The sequence below is a fragment of the Polyodon spathula genome, chromosome 5, assembly GCF_017654505.1.
Source record: "Polyodon spathula isolate WHYD16114869_AA chromosome 5, ASM1765450v1, whole genome shotgun sequence".
Taxonomy (NCBI): Eukaryota; Metazoa; Chordata; class Actinopteri; order Acipenseriformes; family Polyodontidae; genus Polyodon; species Polyodon spathula.
In genome coordinates, this window is record NC_054538.1 from 58,488,307 (window position 1) to 58,502,687 (window position 14,381).

Genomic DNA, 14,381 nt, shown 5'->3' on the forward strand with positions numbered 1-14,381 from the left:
CGACACTTCAGAACCGGTTAAGACTAGAACCGCCATGATAGTCATTTTGACGGTTTTTACTTTAAAAATTTTAATTACTTTGTGTGTGTTAAAGATCGTGATTCTCTGTTCTTGACTTTTCCTAAATACATGTATTCTTTGCCGTCCAATGCAAGGTCCGACATCACTATTTTTCCTTTCCGGTCCGACATCATCAAAAAGACGTCATTCACAGGTCTCTGGTCGTTTTTTCTCCAGAGAAAGCTGAAAAAAATCTTTCAATAGCCAAGTGAGATCAACAGAAGCCGGGTGAAGCTTAAAAAAAAGCTGGGCCGTGGGCACTCGGACCGTCCTTGTGATGGTACGTGCCTGGGGGGCCTGCCAATAGCTTGACCTACCCTGCAGCAGAGCACGGGGAGTGAGCAGCACAGCCACCTACGGAGGTGCTTCACACTCTCCAAGGGAGCGCTGTAAAATCTCCTCCACAGCCGACCCAAATGTATGTCCCAGGGATATCAGCACATCCAGCAGTGCCACCTTATCCGCATTGGGCACCCTTGCCTGCGACAGTCATAGCTGTCTATGAGCCACCACCAGGCTTGCCAGGCTCCGGCCTATGGTTGGCCCTTGAAGACCAGAGATCCGGAGCAGCGTACTTGAAAGAAGACGAAGCTCACTGGCCACCGGCTCTGTGAACGGGGTCCCTGTGAGCACACCATCCAAGTATGCTGTCAGGATACCCGCTGTGTTAGTCAGGTAGATCACCTGCGCTTCCGCTGCATAGGCCCTTTTCAAGTGTGTCTCCGTAACCCTGCACTGAGGGCTCAGGCACGTAGGGTACCCAGGCAATTGACCCACCGGTGGGGCCTTAACGAAGGCCGCGATGGTGGAGTCAACTGGGGGAAATCCTGCCAGGCCCAGCTTCTCAGCGCCCTGCAATGAAGCAAGCTGCAACAAGTGCACCAAGCACCACATGAACTGAGCACTGTGTGCACCAGGGTAACGTATACACAAGGTGCTATGCGCACTAAGGGCACCAAGCACAGTGCGCAACGAGTGCACTAAGCACCGAGCACCACGTGCACCGAGACACCAAAGTACCACTGGCCGAGTGGATACCAGGGGACACATAGGCCGAAGCCATGGCAGGCGAATCTGTGGATGTACAATAAGCAATAATAGTGGGAACACATTGCAGCTGTTGTTGTTCTAATTTTTAATTATTTATTTTTTTGAAGGCCCAACGTACCGAGGTGGGCGGGCCGAGGCAGCTGGAATGGTCTACTCTATTGCAGGGCTAGTAAAAGCACAGCCTCGTGGAGGACAAGGCCTGTTTTTTTTTAAATGTTTTAGCTGTAGCATACGTACCACAGACAGAAAGCAACAGCGTGCAATGTGAGCGCGCACAGGTTGCTGAGGTAAGATAGAAAGAAAAAGGCTGAATCAGGATTCACTGATTCCATGAAAGCAGCACGCCAACTTTCAGCCTGAAAGGCAAGGGAACTGCCACAGACTCAAGCTCTTTTTCAAAAAACACTCAGATACCAATACAGGGTCTTACCGTACCATCTTGAAAGGCAAAAAGAGAAATGGCTTCATTGGAATGACGGTTTTAACTCCTCAGTAGGCTGGACCGAGGGCGTCATCCCAGGAAGGGGCCTATCGGCAGCTCTGGTATAGACAGCTCAGAAAATACCTACCAATAGGCAGGCATATCCCATACATAATGTTTTGGTGGTCCTCTTTGAATTGAAAGGGAACATGTCTGCCATGAGCCAATCAAATTTCAGCATTGCTCTAGTTGCATATATTGTGCATAAAATGAACACGGTTGAACAAAAACTGTTGAAACTTCACAGAGTAGTGGGGGCCTATAGGAATTAATGTATGCTCTATTAAAAAAATACCTTGATTTTGACCTTGACCTTGACCTTGTAAAACTAGCTCATAACTCCTTTAGGAGTGCAGATATCATCATGGTTACTATAGAACAACCAATCAAAATGCTTAAATTTCACAGTAACGCCTTGCAAGCTTTTAAGTTGCTTGCAACTTCGAGTTTTAATTAGAATTGCAATTACTGCAGCATAATTGTAACTGTAATTGATCACAATAGCATTGTAATTGTAATTGCATTTTCAGCAAACTATTCTGCTGTGATTGTAGTTATAATTGACCCCAGGTCTGATTAACAGTGTGCAATAAAATACAGTTCCAAGGGCAATTTCCCGAATTTAGATCACCCAATAATATAAAAAACACAGGAATGTAGGGTTTAAATCAAAGATTTGTGAACATTTTAAATACTTTCTGAACATGATATTTGATGTCCCATGAACCCTGCCTGTTGTGTATATACATTCATCTGCTCTATTCACAAAGAGTTAACCCATGAGTTATTTAAGAGGGATATTTATGAAACTGTTCTATATTGTTGGTAGTAAAACAGTTTCCGGAACATCAAACTTGATTTTATTCCTAAAAAATATCCTACAAACAACTTATGAGTTAATACTTTGTGAATAGAGCCTTGTGTCTATTTTAGTTTATCTGTGTAGATTTAATGTATATGTTTTTGTCCATAGGAATTGAAGACACTTTCAGGACTGCAGCTACCGAAGTAGGTCTACTAGCAGGAACCGACGACTTCAATGCTACTGAGCTGTTTGGAGTTGGTAAGAAATCATTGATGTTTTACATGTAGAATTTACATTGATGGTGACATATGGAATGAAACTACTGATTTTCAATATGTGAAGAGTAAATATAGTTTTGCTATCTTGAAAAAAATGTGTTTTTAAAGAGACTTTTAATTTTAAAGTTGGCATCCAGTACTTTGAAAGTTGGTATTGAATCCTAAAGAATAAAAGCCATATTTTCTGACAGTGCTGTACTAACAATAATAGCTACTGCTGACAAATTCTCATAAATGAGGAAAACACATGATGGTCCAAAGCATCCTTCGTTTCTATGTATTATATAACCTTTAAAAGGGTTTATTGTGCTCGAATGCTTTCCAGACACTGACAGCTGTGAAAGGTGGATGAACTGTAAAAGTGAATTCCTGAAGAAGTACATGCTCAAAGTGTCAAACGACCTTCCCAGCTGCCCTTGCACCTACCCCACTGAGGTGGCCTATAACACCGCCGACATCTACGACCATGGCATGGGCACAGATTTCCGCTGGAAGGACGCCAGTGGCCCCAAGGAGAAGCTAGAGATCTACAAGCCCACAGCACGCTACTGCATCCGATCCACGCTGACCTTGGTGAGCACAACCTTGGCTGCCCAGCACTGTTGCTATGACGACAGCATGAAGCTCATCACCCGAGGCAAAGGAGCTGGTGCTCCCAACCTCATCAGCACCGAGTTTTCAGCCGACCTGCATTACAAAGTCGACATCTTGCCATGGATTATCTGTAAAGGTGACTGGAGCCGATATAACGAAGTCAGGCCCCCGAATAATGGACAGAAATGTGTTGAAAACCCATTAGAGGAGGACTACTATAAACAGTTTCAAGAGGCCAGGGAATTCTAATAGTATTGGTAATCTATCCCTATACCCAGATACCCAAACCCCACCACCCTGATCTTTAGAGATCAAGAATCCATTTTGAAGAAAGTTTCTGAATTTTGCAAAGAGGGTTCAACCACTTTATTTCCAGTATACTTGCTGTTAAAGGTTTGTGTGAAGAATACAGTGTAATTAGAACTGACCTTGGCTTATCTCCCTCAAACTCAAAACTCTGAGGGACACACCAGACTCCCATGTGTTAGTCTGTATAATTGAAATTACAAAAAGATAGTTTTGTGACAATAACAAGGTACAGTTGGGTTCTTCATTTTCTTATATTCTGAATCTATCAACACCTTTCAGACTAAAACTGCTGAGATGTTGTTTTTGCAAAATGTACTTTTGTTTGGTCTGTCATTGTATCAGGCTTCAAAGAGAATGGACAGTAAATTATGGTCCAGACAGGGGGGGGGGTAAAAATACAAGATGATATTTTCTGATAATTCCTGGTTCCGTCTGTGAAGTAAAATTCATATTCTGTAACAATAATGGGTCTACAAAAACAGAAAAAGACAAATTGAGCAAAACCACCAGTGACTTGGCACTGGGATGGTGTTTCACTTGCAAAAAGGACTGAGGCAAGTGCAATATGCTTTAAAGTCTCCTGTTATTTCAAACACAGACAATCAAAGGGAAGCAAAAATGCGTTTAATCTCATTTTCAACAAATAGGACTGGGTGCAGAGTCCAACCGCAGCATTCAGAGTATTTCTGTGGATGGGAATCATTTACAGGGACTCAAACCATAAACAGAGGAAGTGGCACTTTTTGATATTTTACAAGCTTGAACATTTTTCCCCATATTTGCTTGGTTATAATGTTCATGCCCCCCTCTAAGCTTGTGTATTTAGCATGTACCAAATACTAAGACTATGCTATAGAGTCCTATTATTATTTTTAAGGCTTGTTTTGGTCCTGAAGGTTCTTATTGATGTATAAAAAAGGGGGAAAAAAAGGCTGCATTATTTTTGTAAAGTATTTATTAATTTGTAGCAACATCCCACACACTGGGCATTTGTATGTGGTCTGCTTTTGTGGGTCACTAGTTGATGTAAGCAAAGGGGATGTCTGTACCCAAAGACCTCTCTGGAAAATGAACATATAAATAAAAATATAAATGATATTTGCCTTGTTTTTTTATATTTATTTTATTTCCGGGGGTAAGAGGGACTGCCTTTGAGATTGAAGAGTAACTAGTTAAAAGAGACCTTGGCAGTTCCAGATGTTTCAAGGGTAGGTTGTTTAAAACATATTCTACTTGATGTAGTTTAGTGGATGTTCGGTGAAAGAACATTTTTTTTTTTTTTTTATCCAAGCAGAAAGGGAGTTTTGCAGATATGAGAACCACTGTACAGACTCCACACTGTTTTCTCACAATGTTTTAGTCAATAGGATCTGATGCGTTAGTTGCTATTTAAGCAATAGAATTCTGATTAGAGGGCATCGGTATGGCAGTTGACTGCACTGACAAGGTCAGCTACTAAGTTAATGCCAGGTAATCAGGTTTTTATTAGGATTAGAAACCTGTAAACAGTACCTTTTTAATTGGTGTTTTAAACATTCTAAAATTGCAGATTTATTTTCCATTCCTTTTGTTTCATTTATTTTAAAGCTGGAACGTCTATATAAACTATGTAGCTATGCCCTGGAATAGAATTTCCTTGTTTTGTTGAATGAAACTTCTGATGTTTCTGATATAATTAGAAAACGATGCAGTTCCATAAGCCAATCAGCTCCCAGCTCTAGTGGGCTTCTATCAGATGGTAGATGCCCGCCGCTACATCTCAGCATCAACTTTGAATCAAATTTAAAATCAAGTATCAGCTTTTTCATTTTGACTTACCATAATGAAAGCTCAGTCCACATCTAAACAAAGAGACATTTGGTCCAAATGTATTTTATTATCGACCAAAACAAACAATCCAACACTTTGCAACTACGAAAGCAGCCAATCCTGTACCCACCATTGCCACATCAGCCAATCACAGCCTGCCAGCTCAACTGGAGCATAGTATCTTTCAACAACAACAAACTGAGGTACGGACAGTTCAGTAGTATTGCTTCATTCAGATATCTGGCACTATCTAGATAAACTGTAAGCAACTCGGACAAGTAAAACATTTTTTGTTTACTTAAGTTATTTGTTTTGCTCTCATTATGTATGTGATCAGGTGTCCAGATAATGCCATTTTTTTACGCATTAAAACTTCCGAAATATGCACTACATTCCAAATTTTCTCCAAATTTGGAATGTCCAATTCAGTTTTTTCTCCTTTGCAGCCAGTCACTGTAATAGTAAGAAAGCTACACAGGTTAAAGCATGAAACACCCCAGTCCAGCTACAAATGGATCCATCATCATAGGCAACTGTTAAAAAAGGTGCTATAATATTAAACTAACTGTTTTATAACTTAATAATGTATTTCTGCATGGCTTTATATTAAAGTTTTAACATGTTCTCTGAGTTTTATATTATAACGAGTGATACCTCGAAAAAAATGTGCTGAGATGAGGAAGAACCTTGTGGAACCCACGCAAGGTTTTTCAGTAGTTCAAAGTAGCATTGCACTTAAAATTGTGTTTTTTAATGCCTAGTCCATTACCATTAAAGATTGTACAGTATTTATCGAGATTATTTGTGACTTTAAGGTAATGTTGCATTTTACCCCTTGAAAATACATTTTACTCTCTCAGTGTTTAAAATTAGAAGGTAAGTTACTGTCATTTCCAAAACCTTATCTGTAGCGCTGTATGTGATCCTTTACGGATATTTTCAGGAACTATTTTCCTATAACTTCACAGCAGGGTACCCGACTAATCATTACAAGTTCAAGTTAGATCTTGGTTTTATAATGTTGTTTTTCCAATAGCGATAGCACCCTCTCGATGAAGGCTCTACCGTGTGTTAGTTGACCTTTATTTTCATTTTCGGCTCGGGTGCATAATTCCCATCATGGTTAACTATCACACGGTAGCTAATTATTTTCTGTTGATTTATAATACATCTAACTGAGAGCACTTCACTCCTTAAAGGTCCTATTCTTGAAGCAAACAAACATTAGAAGAAACGTGGTTGTCCATTGAGCTGATGTATTTGAACTCCAGCATGCTAACTCATGATTCGGGCATGTTGATGCACTTGTAATGTTTTTCCTTAGCTTGAGATCTTGAATATCCCAAAACTGGAACTAAAACAGTTTGAAGTTCTTTCACTAATGACTTTCTTTGTTAATTGTTTCCAAATGCTCTCTACCTATCTGTATCTGTATATCCCAGCCACTACATTGTTTAGTCACCATTTCCCAGACAACATAGATGGTTCCTAAGAGCACACCCTTGGTAACTTGACCATACAGCTCAATGTCAACATTTTAAATGTGGAACTCCTGCACAAGAATTAACTGTGGTAGTCATGTGTTAATATTTAAGTTTGTTTGGAAACTGAGGTTCATATTTCTAAATGAGACACCTATGATGGAAGACAATGATGTCTTGAAGTATTATCTAATCAGTCTGTCTGGCCAGATCAAAGCAATGTGCTTTTATTTAGCAGTATGCCAACAGTTTAGCTGGAGATATGTTCCTCACTGCTAATGAACAACATTTCGTAACCAACTATTGTCTTTGCAGGGTTGTGTCATACAAGAATTGTGAATGAACCATTTTAGCTAGCTTTGTAGTTGTCCTAGGTCCAGCCCAGGTCCAGCCATCATAAAAGTGGCTCCAGGAGCTGTGTGACGGCTTTGGTCTGTTTTTTGGTCTACTGTGAACGCATCAGTACCTGATACAGCAACAGGAAGCTGGGATTGTTACTCGGACAACAGAACCAAAAAATATCTTTGATTGAATGCTGGGATAGACATACAAAGTGTATCATTGTTAGGCCGTGATATATATATATATATATATATATATATATATATATATATATATATATATATATATATATATATATATATATATATAGTGCCTATAGAAAGTCTACACCACCTTTCACAATGTTCACCTTTTGTTGCCTTATAGCCTGGAATTAAAATGCTTTTTTTTTTTTTTCATTTCTCTACACATCCTATCCCACAACTTCCAAGTGAAAAAAATATTCTAGAAATTTATAGAAAATTAATTAAAAGTAGAAACTGAAATAGCTTGGTTGGATAAGTGTCCACCCCCCTTGTAATAGCAATTCTAAATTAGCTCAGGTGAAACCAATTGTTTTCAAAATCACACACCAAGTTAAGTGGCCTCCACCTGTGTTAAATTGTAGTGATTTACATGATTTCAGGATAAATTCAGCAGTTCCTGTAGGTTCCCTCTGCAGGGTAGCGCATTTCAAAGCAAAGACTCAATCATGAGCACCAAGGGGCTTTCAATAGAACTCGGGGACAAAGTTGTTGAAAGGCACAGATCAGGGGATGGGTATAAAAAAATGTCAAAGGCCTTGAATATACCTCGGAGCACGGTCAAGACGATTATTAAGAAGTGGAAGGTGTATGGCACCACCAAGACCCTGCCTAGATCAGGTCGTCCCTCCAAACTGGGTGAACGAGCAAGGAGACTGATCAGAGAGGCTAACAAGAGGCCAATGGCAACTTTGCAAGAGCTACAGGACTTTATGGCCAAGACTGGTCAAAGTGTGCATGTGACAACAATATCCCAAGCACTGCACAAATCTGGCCTGTATGGTAGGGTGGCAAGAAGGACGCCATTACTCAAAAAAGCCCACCTTGAATCACGTTTGAAGTATGCAAAAAATCACTCAGGAGATTCTGTAGCCATATGGCAAAAAGTTTTGTGGTCTGACAAATCTAAAATGGAACTTTTTGGCCTAAATGCAAAGCATTATGTTTGGCGCAAGCCCAGCACAGCACATCACCCAAAAAACACCATCCCTACTCTGAAGCATGGTGGTGGCAGCATCATAAGAACATAAAGTTTACAAACGAGAGGAGGCCATTCAGCTTATCTTGCTCGTTCGGTTGTTAGTAGCTTATTGATCCCAGAATCTCATCAAGCAGCTTCTTGAAGGATCCCAAAGTGTCAGCTTCAACATTACTGGGGAGTTGGTTCTAGACCCTCACAATTCTCTGTAAAAAAGTGCCTATTTTCTGTTTTGAATGCCCCTTTGTCTAATCTCCATTTGTGAAGCCTGGTCCTTGTTTCTTTTTTCAGGTCGAAAAAGTCCCTTGGGTCGACATTGTCAATACTCCTAGGTCTTTTTCATAGATTCCTTCAATTTCATCATCTCCCATATGATATTTATAATGCACATTTTTATTTCCTGGGTGCAGTAACTTTTCTCTATTAAATGTCATTTGCCATGTGTTTGCCCAGTTCTGAATCTTGTCTAGATCATTTTGAATGACCTTTGCTGCTGCAACAGAGTTTGCCACTCCTATTTTTGTGTCGTCTGCGAATTTAACAAGTTTGCTTACTATACCAGAATCTAAATAATTAATGTAGATTAGGAATAGCAGAGGACCTAATACTGATCCCTGTGGTACTCCACTGGTTGACTCACTCCATTTTGAGGTTTCTCCTCTAATCAGTACTTTATGTTTTCTACATGTTAACCACTCCCTAATCCATGTACATACGTTTCCTTGAATCCTTACTGCGTTCAGTTTGAGAATTAATCTTTTATACCGGACTTTGTCAAAAGCTTTCTGGGAATCAAATAAATCATGTCATATGCTTTGCAATTATCCATTATCGATGTTGCATCCTCAAAAGAATCAAGCAGGTTACTTAGACACAATCTCCTTTCCTAAAACAATGTTGACTGTCTCCCAGGATACTGTTACCATATAGGTAATTTTCCATTCTGGATCTTACTATAGTTTCCATATGTTTGCATATAATAGAAGTCAGGCTTATTGGTCTGTAGTTACCTGGTTTAGTTTTGTTTCCCTTTTTGTTGATTGGGATTACATTTGCAATTGTCCAGTCTGTTGGTACAACCCCTGTGTCAAGAGACTGTTGCATGATCTTGGTTAGCGGTTTGTAAATAACTTCTCTCATTTCTTTGAGTACTATTGGGAGGCTCTCATCCGACCCAGGGGATTTGTTTATTTTAAGATCTCCTAGTCCCTTTAACACTTCTGCCTCGGTTATGCTAAAGTTATTTAAAACTGGATAGGAACAGGTTATGGGGTCATGTTATGGGGATGTTTCTCATGCGTTATGTTTGGCGCAAACCCAATACAGCGCATCACCCAAAGAACACCATCCCTACTGTGAAGCATGGTAGTGTCAGCATCATAGTATGGGGATGTTTCTCATCAGCAAGGACTGGGGCACTTGTCAGGATAGAAGGGAAAATGAATGGAGCAAAGTCCTTGAGGAAAACCTGCTGCCCTCTGCTAGAAAGCTGAAACTGGGACGGAAGTTCACCTTTTAGCATGACAACGACCCAAAGCACACAGCCAAAGCTACACTGGAGTGGCTAAGGAACAAAAAGGTAAATGTCCTTGAGTGGCCCAGTCAGAGGCCTGACCTAAATCCAATCAAAAATTTGGGGCATGAATTAAATATTGCTGTCCATCAATGCAGAACGTACACAATTGAAAGCCGCAGGTGTTTCTTTTTAGTTATTAAACAAATGAGTTTTGCTTTTGTTGAATAGCAAAATAGTCTTCTTCATGGGTGAGAAAATAAACAGGAGTTGTTTACATTTACATTTACATATAAGAAGAGTTGTCAGACTGATGCATAAATGTATATATTATGGTAATCTTAACTGTCACCAAGTGAGGTGGCAAATGTCCAGAATTATGAAGAAATAGATTGCTTTTTAGACATTTGCTGATTAATGATTTACCTATTCTTCAAAGGCACATTATTCAGTTTTATTTATTTACAGGAAATAATAATAAATAATAATAATAATAATAATAATAATAATAATAATAATAATAATAATAATATATTTATGAGAACCTTTCATTAAAAGAAATCCCAAAGCTCTTTACATTTAAAAAAAAAAAAAGATAAAATAGATAAAAATACATAAATATTCAAAAAAAAAATATATATATAATAAAAACTATACAGTGCAGTACACCAATGAATAAAAATGGCTTTTGAGATGCGATTTACACATACACAGACTCTGAGTCCCTGATAGACCTCGGAATGGAGTTCCAGAGATGAGGGGCCAAAGAGCAAAAGGCACAATCTCACATAGTTTGTAATTTTGTTCTTGGCACAGAAAGGAGATAATTTTTAGCTGACCGCAAGTTCCGTTAAGAAAATTTAGCAGCAAAGCAGGTACTTGATGTAAGATGGACCCAGGCTATTCAGGACCTTGAAGGTCAGCATCAAGATTTTTTTCGAGCAGCAGAATTTTGAATGTATTGCAACCTATTAAAAACATTAGTGGAAACACCCGCAAACAAGGCATTGCAGACGTCAATTCTGATGACATGAAGGCTACATATCATGTAGATCGTAGTTTGTCAAACAGTTTTCAATTATATTCTAAGGGTGATATAAAGCATCTTCGTAGATTAATAACAACCTACTCTACAGATATTTCTAACGTGGACCTCAGAAGACAATGCAGAGTCAAATTTAGCACATAGATTATTAACTTAATTTACCCCTTTCCTTGGTAAATGTCAACTTTTGCCAGTAAATCTGGAGATTTGCCAATATTCAAACTTTTACTGTAACATATACAATAACATATTTTTCTTTAAATATGTTACAATTGGCTTTGAAAACTTTCGTCAAACAAAATTTGTCAGTGATAACTGGCGCCGTAAAGGGTCTGCTTTTTCTCGCACCAGTCAACACTGATTAGGTCCAGTACCTAATTTTCACTAAAGTCAGGGTGTACTCATAAGACTTGAAAGCAAATTCCTGGTTTTCCCAGTATGTTGGGAGCAGTAGACTGCTCACGTGCCACTACATTCCTGCAGCTCATTCTGAACATCTGTATAGGACCATGATCTATTGTGTGTTAATTGTCTAGGCTTCTAAGTAGACCAAGTTAAAAATAATAATAATTTAAAAAAAAATCAAAATCATTTTGTTGCTATTTAAAATGTTCTTTTCTTCACATTGTACACCAATGCGTACGGTGCAGCAGCATGATTTATTTTGTGTTACCAGCAGGCTAAAGTACAAAAAAATGTGTTAGATATTAATTTGATTTTACTACTGTACAGTATACTGTATAGGCCTACTGTGCAGATTTGTATTTTTACATAATGTAATGTGTAGCCTACCCAAAACACATTAGTGTTATTTCAGCGCAATGATTTATATTTAAAATACATGTAAAGGTATGTGTGTGCGATTTGATTGTATTGTTTGACAAACATGTCCAGTTTAGCAAGGGGCTACTTTATAATAATGAAAAGCTTTTTTGGGTGAAGGTTGGGGTCCTACTGTAGAATCTGATGGGATTAAATTATTTAAGTATTTATAAATCTTTAATATATATATATATATATATATATATATATATATATATATATATATATATATATATATATATATATATATATATAAGGTAAAAATGAAGATGAAACAGAATTCAAAATTATTCATTCTTTTAATTAGAGGGTTGTGTATGTTTGCTTGTGACAGAGAAAGAATGAATCTTGGTAATAAATCTCCCTCCTGACCTGTGAGGGTGCTGTGTAAAGGGAACAGAGTGTCCCAGACTGGATGGTCTGACAATTCACTCCAGGGAAAGGTGGAAGTGATCCATTTAGAAAGGGGGCGAAGTGGCAACCGCGGATTGGAGGAGAAACGGTTGCACTTGCTAACCAAGGGGCCGCGACTGATGGTACAAAAGGGGACGTGGCTAAATGATCTAGTCCTTTGTTAAGGTTGGGAGCGAGCCAAAAGGAGAACCAAAAATGTACTGTGAGTGTTTAGTGTTTGATTGTTTGTCGTATCTAATTAAACTTCTTTGTTCTTGTTAAATGGCTAACACGATCCGCAGCTGTCACTTAAGGTCAGCACCAAATCCGGACAACACTTCATCACAGCACGAATAAATTGTATTTCACCACTTGCACATTAGCACTCACTGTGGATTTGGGATCGTGTGTGTATTTAATACTGTGTTTATTATTTGGGGACTGTAACCCGTGTTTAACAGTGCAATACGCATTGCTATTTATTGCCTGGGATTATCATTTATGGTTATAATTGTTTGGACCGTGAACTTACATGTTTGTCATTACTTGAGCACTGCAACTGACTTTGCCACACCAATCCATATGGATGACTCCAAAATCTTGGGGCAATTTGACTAGAATAGAGGCTGGCACACAATAATTAAAACCAAGTAAAGTTCTAGAAAATTATAGCAAGGTTGAGATATGAAAGAGTCCTGACACTTGCTCTTCCTTTCACATGGCCTAGTGAGGTTTAACCATGGTCCGCAGAGAGTTTCCACAGGGACAACTGATGCCTCTCATGCAGTGTGCCCTTCAATTCAAGTAAGGCTTTTGCAACAGTGGTGCCATCTGAATTTACAGACGCTATGTACAAACACACAAAATTTGAATTAAAATCTAAAATCTGGTTTTAATGTACATTCCAGATACATCATTGCATTTCAGAGGCAATTTGATGCATACATGACAATATGGTGTGCTACATTAGCATAATTACATTGCTGCGCAATGACCTGTAGCTTACATACTGGACCCATTACCGGTATTTGCATGTAACAGGGTTGGTGCTGTCTGATAAACGATTCTGATATAATTTTATTTAGTCATCATACCGTGCCCTTTCACTTGATTTCACAAGCAGCTGTGTTTGGTTTAGGTTTTAACCACAGTATTTCTCAATTTCCACTTTCCAATGAATCTACCCCCAAACATATTACATCTGATATTAAACATACCATCACTGGAATGAGAAAAAGTGTGTTTGCAAACCAGGATTTGGGATTACAACTTATTTTAATAAATAAACTACCCTCTCCTTACTGTCAGCACCAATTAGCCTTACTTTTAACAGTATGGTGATGTTCTTTGATTTATAACCTTCTCTAGCCAAAAGTAAAACTCAACTATTTCTGCTAAGCCAGTGTACAACATTCAGTGCTTCTTATGCCAGACCTATGGTGAAGATGATAAAGCATGTTGCTTTCAAGTGGACCTTGCGAAAGACAGCAACACAACAAATCTCTTCTTTTGACACTGTGCAGATGTGTTAGCAATTTTTAGCTCCCTCTGCCAGTTTATGGGTGGTGTTGCACATTTCAGGAAGCGTCTAACCACAATGCCACAGGGGCGTTATTGCACGGGAGTCCAAATTAAAAGGCTCCTTTGCAACTTGTAATTTATAATGCTTGACCCGCTGGGCTTAAGGCATCACTTCCTCTTTGCTGCCAATTGGAGAGTGAAGGTAAACTGAATATCAACTTGGCACACAGTGACACAAATAAATGAAATGACTGAATACTGCACTCTTGAACACTCCCAGCCATTTAAGGAAAAAAATGCTGTTTTCCGATTCCAGGCCCACTGAAGTGTAGAGGAGGAGAACCTTAACGAGTTTAACGAATCAGTATAATGTAAACATCGCTCCAGGGTCACATTATGGGGCAGACGTAAGTATAGGCACAGTGCAAATAATTGCAGATGCAAAATTTAAATTCCATTGCGGCCAGGCAATTATTTTGCACTGCTCCCTATGTAAGCTTAAGAGCAATGCAAATTACTCAACACTTAAAAATAATGATCATAAATGCCTATTTAGCGGCCGCCCTGCAGGCCAGAGGTGATGGAGTTAGGAGTACAGAGAGCAGTAGGTGCTGTATGAGATTTGTGGAGCACGAAAATACAAACCAAAGAAATGTC

The 14,381-nt window shown here is 38.9% G+C and overlaps 1 protein-coding gene across 1 annotated transcript in view; it reads left to right on the forward strand.

The window, feature by feature from the left end:
• The window catches only part of LOC121316100 (isthmin-like), a 31,538-nt gene extending 26,874 nt beyond the window's left edge, over positions 1–4,664 (forward strand). Inside the window, exons 5-6 of the mRNA XM_041250871.1 lie at positions 2,565–2,654; positions 3,000–4,664. Of these exons, the coding sequence (XP_041106805.1) occupies positions 2,565–2,654; positions 3,000–3,517 (608 nt within the window). The 3' untranslated portion in view covers positions 3,518–4,664. The remainder of the gene's footprint in view (positions 1–2,564; positions 2,655–2,999) is intronic.
• Positions 4,665–14,381: the final 9,717 nt, after the last annotated feature.